At 42.9% G+C, this 19948-nt stretch overlaps 1 protein-coding gene across 1 annotated transcript in view; it reads left to right on the forward strand.

The window, feature by feature from the left end:
- The window catches only part of LOC139546568 (5-hydroxytryptamine receptor 1F-like), a 41643-nt gene that overhangs the window by 15727 nt on the left and 5968 nt on the right, over positions 1–19948 (forward strand). Inside the window, exons 2-3 of the mRNA XM_071355105.1 lie at positions 19244–19429; positions 19522–19806. Of these exons, the coding sequence (XP_071211206.1) occupies positions 19523–19806 (284 nt within the window). The 5' untranslated portion in view covers positions 19244–19429; position 19522. The remainder of the gene's footprint in view (positions 1–19243; positions 19430–19521; positions 19807–19948) is intronic.

Genomic DNA, 19948 nt, shown 5'->3' on the forward strand with positions numbered 1-19948 from the left:
GACCCCTGTGGTACACCTTTATGTACTTCAAGAAATTCAGACTTAACCCCATCAATCACGATGGCCTGAGTTCTGTCACTAAGATGATCATGAAACCATGAACAGGTGTCGGAGCTCAGGCCTATCGAGGACAACTTATTCAATAAAATATCATGATCAACCTTTTCAAAAGCTTTTGACAGGTCCACAAACAAAGCAGCACATTTCATTTTAGTGTCTAAAGCATTGACAAGATCTTTAACAACTAAAGTGATTGCTGTAATAGTGCTATGCCCAGGCCTAAACACTCCTTGGTTTACATTCAAAATACATTTCTCTGATAAAAAAGAACAAAATTGTACATTTAACAAAGATTCTAAAATCCTTGCTTGACAAGGAAGCCTTGAAATGGGTTGATAATTATTAAGATCACTACTATCCTCGCCCTTATGGAGTGACAGCCCATTAGCTGATTTCCATACTTTTTTGAATATTTCCTGATAATGTTAAATACAAACTGTAGCTTATTGAGCCAACAATGATGGGCGCTGCACACTTAAGCAGACCGGGATCCAGTTGGTTGGCCCCTGTGGATTTCTTGTTGTCTATTGCTAACAAAGCATCCAGGACTTATTTTTCTGTAAATAGCCTAAAAGAAAAGCTTTGACTATAATTTCTGATAATTCAGCAAGTTTCCCCTATCAGCATCCAGCCCAATATCACTGTGAATAGGCTTAGAAGTTATTTCAAAAAGATAGCCCACTGAAATAAAATGGTGATTCACACACCTGTATGTCATTATCACACACTATTTAGTTCAGTTCTTTGCACCCCATCACTGTGAAGCATTGTTTGTTTTGTGACACATGTCTCTCAGAGCACTGGTTGTCCTGTAATTTACTCCTCCCGTGTATAATGGTTTTTGCCTGCCTCACTAACGACGTCTTTTGCGTATTCCCCGCCTGTATTTTAGCCCATCGGATGTCCTGTTGTCTACCTATTGCCTGATCTCCCGGATGACGTTACTAGCCTTTTCCCTGCCTGTACCGTTGCCCTTTTGGACCCCCTGTATATGACCTTCTGCCTGCCCCTGGACCCAGCTACCTGCCTCCTCCTGTGGTCCTTTACAATAAACTCCTGCTGCACCCTGCACTTGAAACCAGCTCTCTGTCTCCCATGGTGTTCAATTCAATTTGATAGTTTTCAAAAATGTTTCCGGGTTCGCAGAGCAGTTATATAGGCTAAATCTGATTACTTTCTGATTTGTCTTACACAGTGATTCTTCAGTTGCTTAAAAGCTTGCCAGTCCGGGCCTAAGCCTGTGTTTCTGGACTTGACCCAAGCATCATCTCTTTGACGAGTGACTTCTGACAATTCTGGAGTGTACCAGGCATTCGATCTACCTTTAAACCCTTATTTTGTTTTAAGGAAGCATGATTATCCACGATAGTATTGAAGACATCTGCAGAAAGGCTCAAAGCTAAATCAGGTTCAGGGATAGCGGAAATGCAATCAATGTCACTAAAATAAAGAATGTAAAAAAGCCTGTCCACTTAAGCTTTTAAAGTTCCTCTAGGTGATTACACGAGGCTTTGATTTTTGTATTGTCACATCTCTAACACAAACGACTGGGAAATGGTCTTTAATGTCTTGGGGAAGACACCAGTAGAACTCTGGTGTATTCATTAAAATAAGATCAGAGTTGACTTTGAAGGATCTCAAGGCTTAGCCACCAGCTGGGTTAGATTTAGATCATCACACATGCCTTTTAAATTGTCTGAAGCCTGCATTTCCCAATCATAATTTAGGTCACCCAGGATAATGTCTTCTGATTTAATAAAAGACAAAGTAGTTAACTCCCTGAGTGCACAAAGGTAAGCCCCTACCAGCTTCATGCGTCTCACCCGGCAGCATGCGTAGTCACAGTAGTCATAAGCTATTACTGTAAAGAAATACAGTATGTTAGAGTAATTTTTACAAGAGGCTTCCAATTACAGTTAGCAGTATGTTTCTGCATTTTACCCATAATGCACTTCAATCTGTAGCATTAATTCTGTAAAACACATTTAAGGTTTTTTTACCATGCATTCTACAGTGTTTACTGTTGAAATTACAGAAAAGTCTTAGTGTATTCTGAAAATATGGTTTACCAAGCCACCAATTAGATATGTTGGGAGTACTGTAAGAGTGTTAAGCAGCTGCACAGTTCAGAGTCAGACATTATCTGACAACTGTTTTCTCATTAAAGTCAGGCAGACAGTCATGCACTGATACCTCAGCACTCAGCCTGTCAGAAAAACAAACAGTGAGGGAGAGAGGAGTGAATCTGGGGTGGTGGGAGAGCACTTATTTCTTGTGTATGTGTGTTTTCATGCTCTGTGTGAAAATCCTTGGTGAAAGTGTGGCAAATCTTTGCTTCAGAGCCATCCTCCCGTTGACTCTCTCCACAGCTCCTCAGCCCACATCCCAGACTAGTCTCCCCTTTTGAGAGGAGAGCTCTGGGGAAGGTGAGACTGGGGAACCAGGCTTCCATCCCAACTGAATAGGACAGATTGGCACCATGTTGTTTTGACAAACTGTGACTTGACTTCATCTCCTCCCTGCCTCTGGTGACGAGAACAGTTCATCTGTAGTCTTTTCTGTTGTAACTGAGGCTGAGGAAGCAGGATAGAGGGAGGGAAAAAGGAAGAGAGTGAGGGAGGGGAATCTGAAACAGACTTTGTACTATTCATCCATCATAGATTCAGGCAATGGCAGGAATATTTTAATAGTAAAAACTAAAGAGTACAGAAGAGCAAGCCTCAAACTTAGAGGCAGTGAGGATATTGAGTTTTTAAAAGTCAGTATCTCAGTCAAACCCTGTTGTCTGTCAGAGAGAGAAAGAGAGACAGAGAGAAATAGAGAGAGAGACAACCATGACTAAACAGCATGATTAGGGAGCCATTGTTGATCGATGCCATAAAGGGTCAGCAGGGTCTTTGATACACCCGAAAGAGAGAGGTGTTTCCTGCCTCGTTTGTGTATAGCTTTGATCCTGCAATTAATGATATTACCCACAAACCTCCTCTGTTCCAGTTATCCCAGACAGACAGCAGATGTCTTATTTCTAAACACTGATGATTAGTCTAAAAGTCTGGAAGCAGGATGAAACAGTAAAGGGATTCTTCTTTTGTCAGGCGAGTAAGAGAGAACAGAAAAGGTTTCATACCTCGACAGGTTACGTCCTCAAACAAATAAAGACTGCTAGAGGAAGATCTTGCAGTCAAATTGAAATGTTTGAGCACCTTAGCATTGTCCCCCTCCTCTCTCCTGGCATCCTACTCTTGAGTTTTTAGTGAAGCACACACCCAGCCAGCCCAAAGGCACCTCTATGGTCTCACTATTAAGTGACTGTTCAAATGTTTTGGTCTAAATGACTCCCAAGGTCCTGTGGCAGAGAGCAACGTGGTGTGAATACTGATCTCTTCCAGGGCCCTTTCCCCTTAAAGCAGCATTCTGCAGTTGCTACATCCATTTTTGGACTTACAGTGAGGGAAAAAAGTATTTGATCCCCTGCTGATTTTGTACGTTTGCCCACTGACAAAGAAATTATCAGTCTATAATTTTAATGGTAGGTTTATTTGAACAGTGAGAGACAGAATAACAACAAAAATATCCAGAAAAATGCATGTCAAAAATGTTATAAATTGATTTGCATTTTAATGAGGGAAATAAGTATTTGACCCCTTCTCAATCAAAAAGATTTCTGGCTCCCAGGTGTCTTTCATACAGGTAACGAACGGAGATTAGGAGCACACTCTTAAAGGGAGTGCTCCTAATCTCAGTTTCTTACCTGTATAAAAGATACCTGTCCACAGAAGCAATCAATCAATCAGATTCCAAACTCTCCACCATGGCCAAGACCAAAGAGCTCTCCAAGGATGTCAGGGACAAGATTGTAGACCTACACAAGGCTGGAATGGGCTACAAGACCATCGCCAAGCAGCTTGGTGAGAAGGTGACAACAGTTTCTGTGATTATTCGCAAATGGAAGAAACACAAAAGAACTGTCAATCTCCCTCAGCCTGGGGCTCCATGCAAGATCTCACCTCGTGGAGTTGCAATGATCATGAGAACGGTGAGGAATCAGCCCAGAACTACACAGGAGGATCTTGTCAATGATCTCAAGGCAGCTGGGACCATAGTCATCAAGAAAACAATTGGTAACACACTATGCCGTGAAGGACTGAAATCCTGCAGCGCCCGCAAGGTCCCCCTGCTCAAGAAAGCACATATACATGCCCGTCTGAAGTTTGCCAATGAACATCTGAATGATTCAGAGGACAACTGGGTGAACGTGTTGTGGTCAGATGAGACCAAAATTGAGTTCTTTGGCATCAACCCAACTTGCCGTGTTTGGAGGAGGAGGAATGCTGCCTATGACCCCAAGAAACCATCCCCACCGTCAAACATGGAGGTGGAAACATTATGCTTTGGGGGTGTTTTTCTGCTAAAGGGACAGGACAACTTCACCGCATCAAAGGGACGATGGACGGGGCCATGTACCGTCAAATCTTGGGTGAAAACCTCCTTCCCTCAGCCAGGGTATTGAAAATGGGTCGTGGATGGGTATTCCAGCATGACAATGACCCAAAACACACGGCCAAGGCAACAAAGGAGTGGCTCAAGAAGAAGCACATTAAGGTCCTGGAGTGGCCTAGCCAGTCTCCAGACCTTAATCCCATAGAAAATCTGTGGAGGGAGCTGAAGGTTCGAGTTGCCAAACGTCAGCCTCGAAACCTTAATGACTTGAAGAAGATCTGCAAAGAGGAGTGGGACAAAATCCCTCCTGAGATGTGTGCAAACCTGGTGGCCAACTACAAGAAACGTCTGACCTCTGTGATTGCCAACAAGGGTTTTGCCACCAAGTACTAAGTCATGTTTTGCAGAGGGGTCAAATACTTATTTCCCTCATTAAAATGCAAATCAATTCATAACATTTTTGACATGCGTTTTTCTGGATTTTTTTGTTGATATTCTGTCTCTCACTGTTCAAATAAACCTACCATTAAAATTATAGACTGATCATTTCTTTGTCAGTGGGCAAACGTACAAAATCAGCAGGGGATCAAATACTTTTTTCCCTCACTGTACTTAAATTACTGATATATATACCCATTGATTCTTGAAGAATATAACTTCGAAATGCCAATAAACTTAGTTCAACTGTCATATCCCACCATAACCCCAAATAAAAGCTTGTTTTACTCCAATGTTTGTAAACCAAAGTAGATTTATACAACACTGTATAGCCTTGAAACATGGTTAAAAAAACATTTAGCATATATTGGATGGTCAGTCTTTGCATCCATAGCTCTGTCTGTGAATTTGAGAGCGGTTACATTTCTCCAGGCCCATCCCGCACCTTTTTACCAAAACAGAGGCAGGTAGGCGGAGTCTGCTTTGTTCTTGTTTCAATAGAGGATTGGCCCTTTCCAATCAAATTGTATTTGTCACATGCCAAATACAACAGGTGCAGACCTTACCGTGAAATGCTTACTTACAAGCCCACCAATGCAGTTCAAGAAATAGAGTTAAGAAAATATTTAATAAATAAACTAAAGTGAAAAAATAAATAAAAATAACACAAGAAAAAAAGTTACACAAGAAAATTACTAAACAATAACGAGGCTATATACAGGGGGTACTGGTACCGAGTCAATATGTGGGGCTATAGGTTAGTCAAGGTAATTTGTAAAGTGACTATGCATAGATGATAAACAGCGAGTAGCAGCAGTGTAAAAACAAATAGTCTGGGTGGCCATTTGATTTGTTGTTCAGCAGTCTGAAGCTGTTAAGAAGCTGTTAAGGAGCCTTTTGGTCTTAGACTTGGCGCTCCGGTACCGCTTGCCCGTGCGGCAGCAGAGAGAACTGTCTATGACTTGGGTGACTGGATTCTTTGACAATTTTTTGGGCCTTCCTTTAACACCGCTTAGTATATAGGTCCTGGATGTCAGGAAGCTTGGCCCCAGTGATGTACTGGGCTGTTCGCACTACCCTCTGTAGCGCCTTACGGTCAGATGCCGAGCAGTTGCCATACCAGGCGGTGATGTAACCGAGCAGGATGCTCTCAATGGTGCAGCTGTAGAATTTTTTGAGGATCTGGGGACCCATGCCAAATCTTTTCAGTCTCCTGAGGGGGTAAAGATATTGTCGTGCCCTCTTCACAACTGTTTTGGTGTGTTTGGACCATGATAGTTTGTTGGTGATGTGGACACCAAGGAACTTGATACTCTCAACCCTGGTCTCTGACCTCCTCCCTATAGCTTGTCTCGTTGGTGATCAGGCCTACCACTGTTGTGTCGTCAGCAAATTTAATGATGGTGTTGGAGTCATGCTTGGCTACGCAATTGTGGGTGAACAGGGAGTACAGGAGAGGACTAAGCACGCACACCTGAGGGGCCCCAGTGTTGAGTATCAGCGTGGCAGATGTGTTGTTGCCTACCCTTACCACCGTCAGGAAGTCCAGGATCCAGTTGTAGAGGGAGGTGTAGGAAAGGGCAGTGTGGAGTGCAATTGAGATTGCGTCATCTGTGGATCTATTGGGGCGGTATGCGAATTGGAGTGTGTCTAGGGTTCTGGCATGATTGCATTGATGTGAGCCATGACCAGCCTTTCATGGCTACCGAAGTAAGTGCTACGGGGCAGTAATCATTTAGGCAGGTTACCTTCGCTTTCTTGGGCACAGGGACTATGGTGGTCTTTTTGAAACATGTAGGTTTTACCGACTCGGTCAGGGAGAGGTTAAAAATGTCAGTGAAGACACTTGTGAAGTGAAGCCAGTTGGTCCGCGCATGCTTTGAGTACACTTCCTGGTAATCCGTCTGGCCCTGCGGCTTTGTGAATGTTGATCTGTTTAAAGGTCTAGCTCACATCAGCTATGGAGAGCATGATCACACAGTCATCCGGAACAGCTGGTGCTCTCATGCATGCTTCAGTGTTGCTGGTTTTCCCTTTGTAGTCCGTAATATTTTTCAAGCCCTGCCACATCCGATGAGCTCCTCCTATAATCCATGAAGGAATGTGTTGAACAGGGATTCCGTGATCCAGGCACTATCGGCAGACTCTCTCCCGGACAACAGAGAGTCAAAAACCTTTTTCACCTCAGCCACAAAGTCCTCCAGGCTGAAACACACGGGAGATTGTTGTTCCCACACCGCTGTCGCCCGGGCTAGAGCCCTCCCGGACATTAGTGTTAGGCTGCAGCTCGAAAATGAGGGAACGCTGGCAGAGAAACGCCCGACAGGATCCTGACCCTCCAACAAAGCGTTCCCGGAGGAGATAAGCAGGGTTCTCGGGAAGCCGGGGTGGCCTGAAGAGACGCACTACTGACTGCAGCGTTACTGGGGGACTGGGAGGCTACTGTCGGCTGCCTCACAGATAATCCAGCAATGTATTGCTCCAGCAATGTATTCAAGGCACAGTCATAGTGTTCTGCTAATGTCTGGAATCAGTCCACAAGACCTCAAAGTAACTACTCATGTCTCCCAATTGTGTCTCCTTCTGAGGAGATGTTGTTGCGGAGCTGGTCCGAGTCTGCTGGGTCAGTCATGGCCAGTTCGTACTATCAAACCTCAGGATAAGACCCAGATGCAGGCAGTTCGAAGTAACACAAGTTTATTACAAAAACAGGGGGCAGGCAAACAACAGGTCAACGGCAGGCAGAGGTCAGTAATCCAGAACATAGTCCGAAAGTACAGAACGGCAGACAGGGTCAGGGCAGGCAGAATGGTCAAAACCGGGAGAACTAGAAAACAGGGATTAGAGAGAACAGGAGTACAGAAAAAATGCTGGTAGGCTTGACGAGACAAGACGAACTGGCAACAAACAAACAGAGATCACAGGTATAAATACACAGTAGATAATGGGGCAGATGGGCGACACCTGGAGGGGAGTGGAGATAAGCGCAAAGACAGGTGAAACAGATCAGGGTGTGACACCAGTGTTTGTTGGAAAGCAGATTGGACCAGGTTACCCTCTAGGATTTTGCCTGCGCTTAGCGCTATTCTGTTTATTTTCATCTTTAAAAAATCCTTAGTCTTTGCCGATTATAAGCATACCCATAACAGGATGCAGCCACCATCATGCTTTAAAATATGAAGAGTGGTACTCGGTGGTGTGTTGTGTTGGATTTGCCCCAAACATAAAGCTTTTTATTCAGGACATAGTGAACTTCTTTGCCACATTTTTTTGCAGTTTTACTTTACTGCCTTGTTGCTAACAGGATGCATGTTTTGGAATAATTTTATTCTGTACAGGCTTCCTTCTTTTCACTCTGCATTTAGGGTGGTATTGTGGAGTAACTACAATGTTGTTGATCCATCTTCAGTTTTCTCCTATCTCAGCCATTAAACTATTTAACGGTTTTAAAGTCACCATTGGCTTCATGGTGAAATCCCTGAGCAGTTTCCTTCCTCTCCGGCAACGGAGTTAGGAAGGACGCCTGTATCTTTGTAGTGACTGGATGTATTGATACAGCATCTAAAATGTAATTAATACTTCACCATGCTCAAAGGGATAGTCAATGTCTGCTTTTTCTACCAGTAGATGCCCTTCTTTGGGGGCATTGGAAAACCTCCCTGGTCTTTCTGGTTGAATCTGTGTTTGAAATTCACTGCTTGACTGAGGGACCTTAGAGATAATTGTATGTGTGGGATACAGAGATGAGGTAGTCATTAAAAAAATCATGTTAAAACACTTTTATTGGACACAGAGCAAAGTTTTACTCCTGAACTAATTTAGGCTTGCCATAACAAAGGGGTTGAATACTTATTGACTGAAGGCAGTTGAGCTTTATTTTTTATTATTTTGTAAAAATGTCTAAAAACATAATTTGACATTATGGGGAAATGTGTGTAGGCCAGTGACACAAAATCTCAAATTCAGGCTGTAACAAAACAAAATGTAGGCAAAGACAAGCGGTGTAAATACTTTCTGAAGGCACTGTACATCCCTACACAGACAGATAAATAGATACAGACCCTCAGGACAATCGGAATGAAATAAACAATTATAATAATATACAGTACATCTAAAACAAAGTCACAAAAGTAGTGCACTGGGCCTTTACTAGTCCTGTATTAGCGATCGATATAGCTATCTGTAGCGTGGGCAAAACATTTTTCAGCACAAAAAATCCAACCGAAACCGGTGTGTTTAAGTCCAGGTTCTACTTAAACATGGTTCTACTGAAACAGGCCTGTTAAAATTCCAGTTGTACATGCAGCCTGTTAAATTAGTCACGCTCAGCTTTGCATCTCCATAAGGACACGTCAGTACTTCAATCCACAATTTATTTTTATTTTATTTTATTTCACCTTTATTTAACCAGGTAGGCCAATTGAGAACAGGTTCTCCTTTACAACTGCGACCTGGCCAAGATAAAGCAAAGCAGTGCGACAAAAACAACAGAGTTACACAAACAAACGTACAGTCAATAACACAAAAGAAAAGAAAACTATAAAAAAAATCTCTGTACAGTGTGTGCAAATGTAGAAGAGTAGGGAGGTAGGCAATAAATAGGTCCTAGAGGCGAAAATAATTACAATTTAGCATTAATACTGGAGTGATAGATGTGCAGATGATGATGTGCAAGTAGAGATATTGGGGTGCAAAAGAGCAAGAGGGTAAGTAATAATATAGGGATGAGGTAGTTGGCTGTGACTCCAGCTTTAGAGATTTTTGCAATTCGTTCCAGTCATTGGCAGCAGAGAACTGTAAGGAAAGGCGGCCAAAGGAAGTGTTGGCTTTGGGGATGACCAGTGCAATATACCTGCTGGAGCGCGTGCTACGGGTGGGTGTTGCTATGGTGACCAGTGAGCTGAGATAAGGCAGGGCTTTACCTAGCAAAGACTTATAGATGACCTGGAGCCAGTGAGTTTGGCGACGGATGTAGTGAGGGCCAGACAACGAGAGCATACAGTTCGCAGTGGTGGGTAGTATATGGGGCTTTGGTGACAAAACAGATGGCACTGTGATGTTTAAATGGGTGCATTCCAATTACACAGCATCAGGATTCAAAGTTTATTCACCACGTGCACAGGATACAAAACGTGTAAAACAGTAGAGTGACATTTTTACCTTGAGAGCTCTTTCCCAACAATGCAGTGATAATAATAATTATAGAAAACATATTTTTTAAGCACACAAGAACTATGATAAAGACACGAGAATGCAAGTATATACAGATCAGTGCAAGTGCCAGTGCAAGGGTACTTGAGTGGTTGAGGTGGGTTTATACATAAGTGACTGGTAGTAGGATATACATGTAAAAAAGTGACTGGTAGCAGGAATATAGAAATAATATACTAATATAGAAGTAAAATATACATGTAAACAGGAGTAATAGTGATCAGTTGCAGGATAAATACTAATGCTAATTGCAATCAGTAATCAATGGACAGAAGCGTAATGGAGTAATCAAAAATCATTTTAGCAGCAGCGTAGGTTGTGTCTGAGTGGGTAGAAACCTGTGGATGTGCATACATATAGACAGTGTGGATAGTCTGTGGGAGAGGGAGAGCAGTAGTTGTTTGCCATTTAACAGTCTTATGGCCAGGGGATAAAAGCTGTCTAGGAGTCTGTTGGTCTAAGCCTTGACGCACCTGTACTGTCTGCCGGACGAGAGCATGGAGAATAGGCCATGTCTCGGGTGGCTGGAATCTTCGGCAATTTTTCTGACCTTTCTCAGACACCGCCTATCATGTACGTTCTGGATGGCTGGGAAATCACCCTCAGTAATGCGTTGCCCAATCCATACCACCCTCTGTATGGCCTTCCGTTCGTGGGTGGTGCAGTTGCCATACTAGACGGTGATACAACCAGTCAGGATGCTCTCAATGGTGCAGCTGTAAACATTCCTGAGGTTTTGAGGTGCCATGCCAAATCGTTTCATCCTCCTGAAGGTAAAGAGGTGTTGCCATGCTTTTTCTGGTGTAAGAGGACCATGTCAAGTCCACAGTGATGTGAACACCAAGGAACTTGAAGTTGTTGACCCTCTACACTGCGGCCCCATCAATGTGGATGGGGTTGTGGCCACACAGTCGTTGGTAAACAGTGAGTACAGTAGGGCGCTAAGCACACGGCGTGTTGAGATTCAGCATGGTAGTGGTGTTGTTGCCTACTCTCACCACCTGGGGTCGGTCCATCAGGAAATCCAGAATCCAGTTGCAGAGGGAGGTGTTCAGTCCCAGGTACCCGAGCTTAGTTACGAGCTCGGAGTGCACTATTTGTATTTTTATTTATTAGGGATCCCCATTAGCTGTTGCCAAGGCAGCAGCTACTCTTCCTGGGGTCCAAACACATTAAGGCACTTACATTACATATAAACAGTACATCATATAACATTATTACATCACTACATATCTACAATACAAAATGTACAATACCACCATACAACAATATTACAATGTACGTGTGTAGAGTGCGTGAGCTATCGCTTGTGTGCGTATACGTGTGTATGTACCTTATTGTGTGTGTCTCTTCACAGTCCCCACTGTCCAATAAGGTGTATTTTTACAATTTTTTAATTTTTTAATCTGATTCTGCTGCTTGCATTAGTTACCTGATGTGGAATAGAGTTCCATGTAGTCATGGCTCTATGTAGTACTGTGCGCATCCCATAGTCTGTTTTGGACTTGGGAATTGTGCAGAGACCTCTGGTGACATGTCTTGTGGGGTATGCATGGGTGTCCAAGCTGTGTGCTAGTTGTTTAAAACAGACAGCTCAGTGCATTCAGCTTGTCAACACTTCTTACAAAAACAAGTAGTGATGAAGTCAATCTCTTCCACTTTTAGCAATGAGAGATTGACATGCATATCATTAATGTTAGCTCCCTGTGTACTTTTAAGGGCCAGCCGTGCTGCCCCGTTCTTAGCAATTTGTAATTTTCCTAAGTCCCTCTTTGTGGCACCTGACCACACGACTAAACAGTAGTCTAGGTGCGACAAAACTAGGGCCTGTAGGACCTGCCTTGCTGATAGTGTTGTTAAGGGATAGCAGCGCTTCATTATGGACAGACTTCTCCCCATCTTAGCTACTGTTGTATCAATATGTTTTGACCATGACAGTTTACATTCCAGGGTTACTGCAAGCAGTTTAGTCACCTCAACTTGCTCAATTTACACATTATTCATTACAAGATTTAGTTGAGGTTAGGGTTTAGTGAATGATTTGTCCCAAATACAATGCTTTTAGTTAGAAATATTTAGGACTAACTTATTCCTTGCCACCCATTCTGAAATCAACTGCAGCTCTTTGTTAAGTGTTGCTGTCATTTCAGTCGCTGTAGTAGCTGACATGTATAGGTTTGAGTCATCCACATACATAGACACACTGGCTTTAATCGTTAAATTGTAGGGGGCCTAGACAACTGCCCTGTGGAATTCCTGGTTCTACCTGGATTATGTTGGAGAGGCTTCCATTAAAGAACACCCTCTGTTCTGATAGACAGGTAACTCTTTATCCACAATATAGCAAAGGGTGTAAAGCCATAACACATACGTTTCTTCAGCAGCAGACTATGATCAATAATGTCAAAAGCTTCACCGAAGTCAAAACAGTCCCCGCAATCTTTTTATCATCAATTTCTCTCAGCCAATCATTTGTGTAAGTGCTGTGCTTGTTGAATGTCCTTCCCTATAAGCGTGCTGAAAGTCTGTTATCAATTTGTTTAATTATACGTTTTTTAAATACATGTTTTAAAAACCTACTCACGTCAGCCTCAGAGAGCGAGATCATCCAGTCCTGCATTGAGTTCGTCTGGTAGAGAGGCATCGTTGGGCAGATCATGGCTAGGTCTAACTTTGTAATCCATAATGGCCTGTAGCCCCCTGCTTCATGCGTTGAGCATTGGATCCGGGGTAATAGGATTCCACCTTGTTCCTATATTGTCCTTTTGTCTGTTTCCTGATAAAGCCAGAGACAGAGGTGGTTAGCTTGTCGAGTCCCGAAACATATTCCAGTCAGCGCTAGCAAAGCAGTCCTGCAACATAGCCTCTGATTTGGAGGACTATTCCTCTACGGAGCGTATCACTGGTGCTTTTGTTTGTGAACAGGAAGCAGGTATAAGGGTACAAGGCGAGACCCAGATGCAGACACAGGAGGCAGATGGTTCAAGTCTCTGATATTTATTATAATCTAAGGGGTAGGCAAGAGAATGGTCGTGGACAGGCAAAATATCAAAACCAGGTCAGAGTCCAGGAGGTACAGAGTGGCAGGCAGGCGCGAGGTCAGGGCAGGCAGAAAGGTCCGGCAGGCGGGTTCAGAGTCAGGGCAGGCAAGGGTCAAAACCGGGAGGACTAGCAAAAGAGAGATAAGAAAAAGCAGGTGCACGGGAAAAACACACTGGTTGAGAAGACAAGAGAAACTGGCACATAGAGACAGGAAACACGGAGATAAATACACCGGGGAAAACACGTGACACCTGGGGAGGTGGAGACAATCACAAGGACTGGTGAAACAGATCAGGGCGTGACAGCAGGAGTATGGGGTCATGATCTGATTTGCCGAAGAGGGAACGAGGGAGGGCTTTGTATGCTAGCTTGTGGGTTGAATAACAATGGTCTAGGACTTTATCACCCCTAGTGGAAAAGGAGACGTGTTGATAGAAGTTGGGCATCAAATGTTTTAGTTACGCAAATGTTTAAAATCGCCAGCAAAAAGAAAAGTAGCGTCCAGGTGCATGGTTTCCTGCTTGTTTATAGCCTCGTACAGTTCGTTAAATGCCAACTATATGGTGTTGCTGTTGTTGTCCTGAAGTAGAATTTATACAGCAGTCACGATAACCGATAAACTCTCTCAGGAGGTAGAAGAGTTGGTATTTGACCATCAGGTGTTCCAAGATGGGTGAACAATAGGTTGAGACTTCTACTGAGCTAGAGTCTGTTCACCATCTGTTGTTGATGACGAGACATACACCTACCCATCGGGATTTTCCTGAATCCAATTACCTGTCTGCTCGGAGAATGGAGAATCCATCAAGTTGGATAGCCATGGGGGTTATCTTGTCCGAAAGCCATGTTTCAGAAAAACAGAGAATGTTACTGTCACGAGAGTCCCATTGATAACAAATCCGTTGTCGGAGGTCATCCATCTTATTATCAAGTGACTCAGTGTTGGCCAATAGAATGGAGGGAAGAGGTGGCTGATTTTCCCTTCACCTTAGTTTCACCAGGAAACCAGCTCTCCTGCCTCTTTCGCCGGCATTTCCTCTTGGGTAGCCGAAGATTGGATTGGAGGTACACAAAGAGCCCAGGGTAGATGAGTTGAAGCTGAAATTAAGATTAGTAACTGCTGATCTAATGTTCAAAAGATTTTGTTGATCATAAGAAAAGATAGTGAATACATTTAATGCAAAAAAGTAAAGATAAACGCCAAAATAATCACAAAATAGCAAAGACATATAGTACGGCACCATATTGCATCAGGTATCAGCCCTATAATTTCCTGCTTTTGAACCTCATGCAGAATTGTGTCACTCTCTCTGACTGAGCAGTGCTCCACTGTATGATTGCTGTAAGTGAAAGACTTGAAGGCAGCATGAGGCATAGGTTATCCCTTTGCTGCTGCTGGAAGATTGCCTCACTAAAGACTGTCAATCAACAACACAGACAGACAGACAGACAGACAGACAGACAGACAGACAGACAGACAGACAGACAGACAGACAGACAGACAGACAGACAGACAGACAGACAGACAGACAGACAGACAGACAGACAGACAGACAGACAGACAGACAGACAGACAGACAGACAGACAGACAGACAGACAGACAGACAGACAGACAGACAGACAGACAGACAGACAGACAGACAGACAGACAGACAGACAGACAGACAGACAGACAGACAGACAGACAGACAGACAGACAGACAGACAGACAGACAGACAGACAGACAGACAGACAGACAGACAGACAGACAGGCAGACAGACAGACAGACAGAGTTTAAATTTACCACTCTGGTGAGAAACACAACATGCAGTTATTTGGACACACCTACTCATTCAAGGGTTTTTCTTTATTTTCACTCATTTCTACATTGTAGAATAATAGTGAAGACATCAAAACTATGAAATAACACATATGGAATCATGTAGTAACCAAAAAAGTGTTAAACAAATCCAAATATATTTTATATTTGATATTCTTCAAAGTAGCCACCCTTTACTTTGATGACAGCATTGCCCACTCTTGGCATTCTCTCAACCAAGTTCATGAGTTAGTCACCTGGAAATGCATTTCAATTAACAGGTGTGCCTTGTTAAAAGTTCATTTGTGGAATTTCTTTCCTTCTTAATGCGTTTGAGGAAATCAGTTGTGTTTTGACAAGGTAGGGGTCGTATACAGAAGATAGCCCTATCTGGTAAAAGACCAAGTCCATATTATGGCAAGAACAGCTCAAATAAGCAAAGAGAAACGACAATCCATCATTACTTTAAGACAAAGTTTCTTCAAGTGCAGTCGCAAAAAACATCAAGTGCTTTGATGAAACTGTCTCTCATGAGGACCGCCACAGGAAAGGAAGACCCAGAGTTATATCTGCTGCAGAGGATAAGTTTATTCTCTATTTTGGGTTAGGTCGGGGTGTAACTAGGGGGGTGTTCCTATCTAGGTTGTTTATTTCTATGTTGGCCTGGTATGGTTCCCAATCTGAGGCAGCTGTTTATCGTTGTCTCTAATTGGGGATCATATTTAGGCAGCCATTTCCCCACTGTGTTTGGTGGGATCTTGTTTTTGTGTTGTTGCCTGTGAGCACTCCAGAACGTCACGTTTTGTTTATTCTTTATTGTTTTTGTGCGGTTCACTTCAAATAAAAGATGTCGAACCGATTTCACGCTGTGCTTTGGTCTGAGTATGCTTACGACGATCGTGACAGTAATAAATACAGTGCATTACTATAATACTGTCATAGGAGGTTGGTGGCACCTTAATTGGGGAGGACAGGCTCATAGTAATAGCTGGAAAGGAATAAATGGAATGGAAACCATGTGTTTGATACCATTTCATTTTATCCATTCCAGCCATTATTTTGAGCTGTCCTCCCCTCTGCAGGTTTCGGAACGACCCACCGTTTTAGCAATGTTTCACTGTGTGTGTGTGTGTGTGTTTGTGTGTATTTAATGATATGTGAGTTTATCTGACTTGAGTTGTGCTTTTCTTCTATCCATCTTTCACAAATAGAATGTCAGAGTTTCTATGACAACTGTTCTTATTCCTTCCTACAGAATGGGAGAAGGAATGTACTGTAATGGCATCACACCTATCGCACCCTGAAATGGCTTCTCACAGCTGACTGTAGAAATATACAACATAGAACAGATGTAGGCTCAGTACATGGTCAGACAGTAGACCGCAGAGACTGGATAATTATGTGTGAAGTAATTATTGTCTTTCGGTGTTTTCCATATTGAATGTATTATAGTGTACTGTTTTTTGTGAATTTGTATGCTGGCTTCACAAAATGAATTTCCATGTAAACGGACAATAAGGTATATCGTACAAGGTAATCATCGTGGTGAGTTTCTTCAGGGTCATATGAAAGCTGCTGAATGCGCTTAGTTTCACTTTTATTGATAAACAAAAAAGAAGAGGCAGCTATAGTGATGTCCACGTAGCACAGCTAAATATCCCTATCCTTTCATTTGCACCAAACATTTAATGTCTGATCAAATATGTTGGGTCACATAGTCTTCATTTCAAATATCAAATAGACACCTTTATTGTATATTGATGTGTATACAGTGCTCATCTGTAAAAAGACCTTGGTCTCAGCATGACTAATCATGTTAATGATCATATTAATGCTTAAAATCCTGTTTATCCAACATTTATATGTATCTTTATTAAAGTCTACCTGCCATTCCCTTTATATTCTGTGTGCTTACCTTATGGCCTGAGTTAACCTGTGGAGTGGTGCCTGTTCTACTGTGTAGACCTCAGTTAAATATGTATCTATGTTTGAGGTGGTAGAACAGTTTAACTCGTATTAATTTACAGACCTTTAAGTTCTCTGTATGCACTATGGTTTTGATTTCTCTTACTTTGTAATCAACGTCAAGTTTGAGAAAATAAAACCCCTAATATTTGCACCCAACTCAATTGTCTCTTGTTGCCTGTTGGTTGTCCCTTACATAACAAGATTTCACCCTCAGACAGACAGATAGATAGATGCTTTATGTCTATTCCAGTTTTTAATGGTTGGATGGATGGATGGATGGATGGATGGATGGATGGACAGATGGGGGGAGGCAGGGAGAGGGAGGGGAGACATTTTTGAAAGATTGATGCACTAGTGCATTCTCCAAGCCTTGGCTGAAACAGGTCTGTTTAAATCCCAGTTCAATCTGCAGTCTGTTAAAATAGTCCCACTCAGCTTTGCATCTCCATAGGGACATGTCAGTGACTCTACCAGTCCTAGCGCTTCAATCCATAGATTGACGTTTAAATGGGTGCATTCCAATTACACAGCACCAGGTATCGGTCCCTATAATTTCCTGCTTTGTAAACCTCCATGCACAAACATGTATCGCTCTCTGACTGAGTAGTGCTCCACTGATTGCTGTAAGTGAAAGACTTGAATGCAGCAGGAGGCGCAGGTTCTCCCTTTGCTGCTGCTGGAAGATTGCCTCACCGAAGACTGTCAATCAACAAACACACACACACACACACTGACAGACTGAAGCTGACAGGTTTAAATGAACCACTCTGGTGAGAAACACTTCATACGTAAATACAGTGCATTACTAGATAGATTACAGTGCATGTTGATCCTTGACTTTAAATGAGTAGAAGTATTCTATATTTTGAGTCAACTCTGGAGGAACAGATTCACAGACAGCTGATATGCTGACAGACAGGAGAGGGGTCTATGCAGCTGTTTGTGTGCGTGCTTGCGTGCATGTGCATGCATTTAATGATGTGTGAGTTTATCTGACTTGAGTTGTGCTTTTCTTCAGTCCGTCCTTCACAAAAAGAAAGTCAGAGTTGCTATGACAACTGTTCTATGACAACTTCTCACAGCTGACTGTAGAAATATACAACATCGAACAGATGTAGGCTCAGTACATGGTCAGACAGTAGACCGCAGAGACTGGATAATTACACTGAGTGTACAAAACATTAGGAACACCTGCTCTTTCCATAACAGACTGACCATGTGTATCCAAGTGAAAGCTATGACCCTTATTGATATTACCTGTTAAATCCACTTCAATTAGTGTAGATGAAGAGGAGACAAGTAAAGAAGGATTTTTAAGCCTTGAGACAATTGAGACATCAGAGGGTGAATGGACAAGACAAAATTTTGAAGTGCCTTTGAACAGGTAATGGTAGTAGGTACCAGGCACACCGGTTTGAGTGTGTCAAGAACTGCAGCGCTGGTGGGTTTTTCACGCTCAACAGTTTTCAGTGTTTATGAAGAATGGTCCACCACCCAAAGGACATCCAACCAACTTGACATAACTGTGGGAAGCATTGGAGTCAACATGGGCCAGCATCCCTGTGGAACGCTTTCGACACTTTGTAGAGTCCATGCCCCGACGAATTAAGGCTGTTCTGAGGGCAAAATGGGGTGCAACTCAATATTAGGAAGGTGTTCCTAATGCTTTGTACACTCAGTGTATATGTGCATTAATTATTATGTTTCCAGTGTTTTCCATATTGAATGTATTAAAGTGTATTGTGTTTTGTGTATTTGTATGCTGGCTTCACAAAATGAATTTCCATGTAAATGAACAATAAAGCACAGTACATCATATGGAACAAGGAAATTACCATGATGAGTGTCTTTAGGGACATATGAAAGCTGCTGAATTCCCTTTCAATTCTTAACTGATCAACTCCAAATAAGTGGTAGCTAGAGTACAGAGATACAAGTATACACGCACGTACACAGACACACACCGATGAGCGTCTGCTTTTGTGCAGATTGTACTGCCTTTGATCCGGGATTGCACCTTGTGTATGCTTGTTTGTGTGCGTGCGTGCGTGCGTGCATGTGATGATGGTCACGGCTTTGATCAGAGATCGCATCAGGAGTGTGTGTGTGTGTGTGTGTGTGTGTGTGGGTGGGTGGATGGATGGATGGATGGATGGGTGGGTGTTATGAAATCAGCGGCTGGACTCTCATTGGTGATTATTTTTCCACTGACTGTTTCTCTCGCCCTCTCTCTCTCTCTCTCTCTCTCTCTCTCCCCCTCCTTTCCTCCCTTTCTTTTTCCAGATGTCTGTGTGAGACATTGGTTGAGTCCAGAGATACCAGAAAGAAGCTACTGACACTAAGGTTACTGCTGGAGAGGGCACACCAATGAACACACATCACAAAGGTACACACAGCTTATACAGCTATGGAGGATTATGCTTCATTCATCATCTGCCTGGTCTCTCTGAAGTTCTACGTGGTTTGAGTGTGAGTACCTTTTAAACTCTTACGCATCGTTCATCTATACTGCTAGCCTTGGTGCAGACCCTTATCTTCCTCTTGTCTCCTCTCCTCTCTAGGATGGACTTGTCTAACTGTACAGAGGGGGTCTTCTCCCTGGGTGTGGGGGGTGGGGGTGGGGAGGGGGATGGGGGTTCTATAACCCCACCAAGTAAAATAATCCTCACCCTCACCCTGTCCCTGCTCGCTCTCATTACAATGGTTATCAACTCCCTGGTGATCACAGCCATCATCGTAACCAGAAAGTTACATCACCCGGCCAACTACTTGATCTGCTCTCTGGCGGTGACGGACCTGCTGGTGGCCATCTTGGTCATGCCCTTCAGCATCCTCTACATACAGAGGTAGCTACAAAGATTCAATAAAGGATTGCACAATTGATTGATTTGTCTTGCAGCATAAAGTGTCTTGCAGCTTTTCAGATGCCCATATAGGCTTAAAAGACATGCTATCAAAGTATACAGTTTGTGATCAAAATAATAATAA

This window comes from Salvelinus alpinus, chromosome 20 (genome assembly GCF_045679555.1).
Source record: "Salvelinus alpinus chromosome 20, SLU_Salpinus.1, whole genome shotgun sequence".
Classification (NCBI taxonomy): Eukaryota; Metazoa; Chordata; class Actinopteri; order Salmoniformes; family Salmonidae; genus Salvelinus; species Salvelinus alpinus.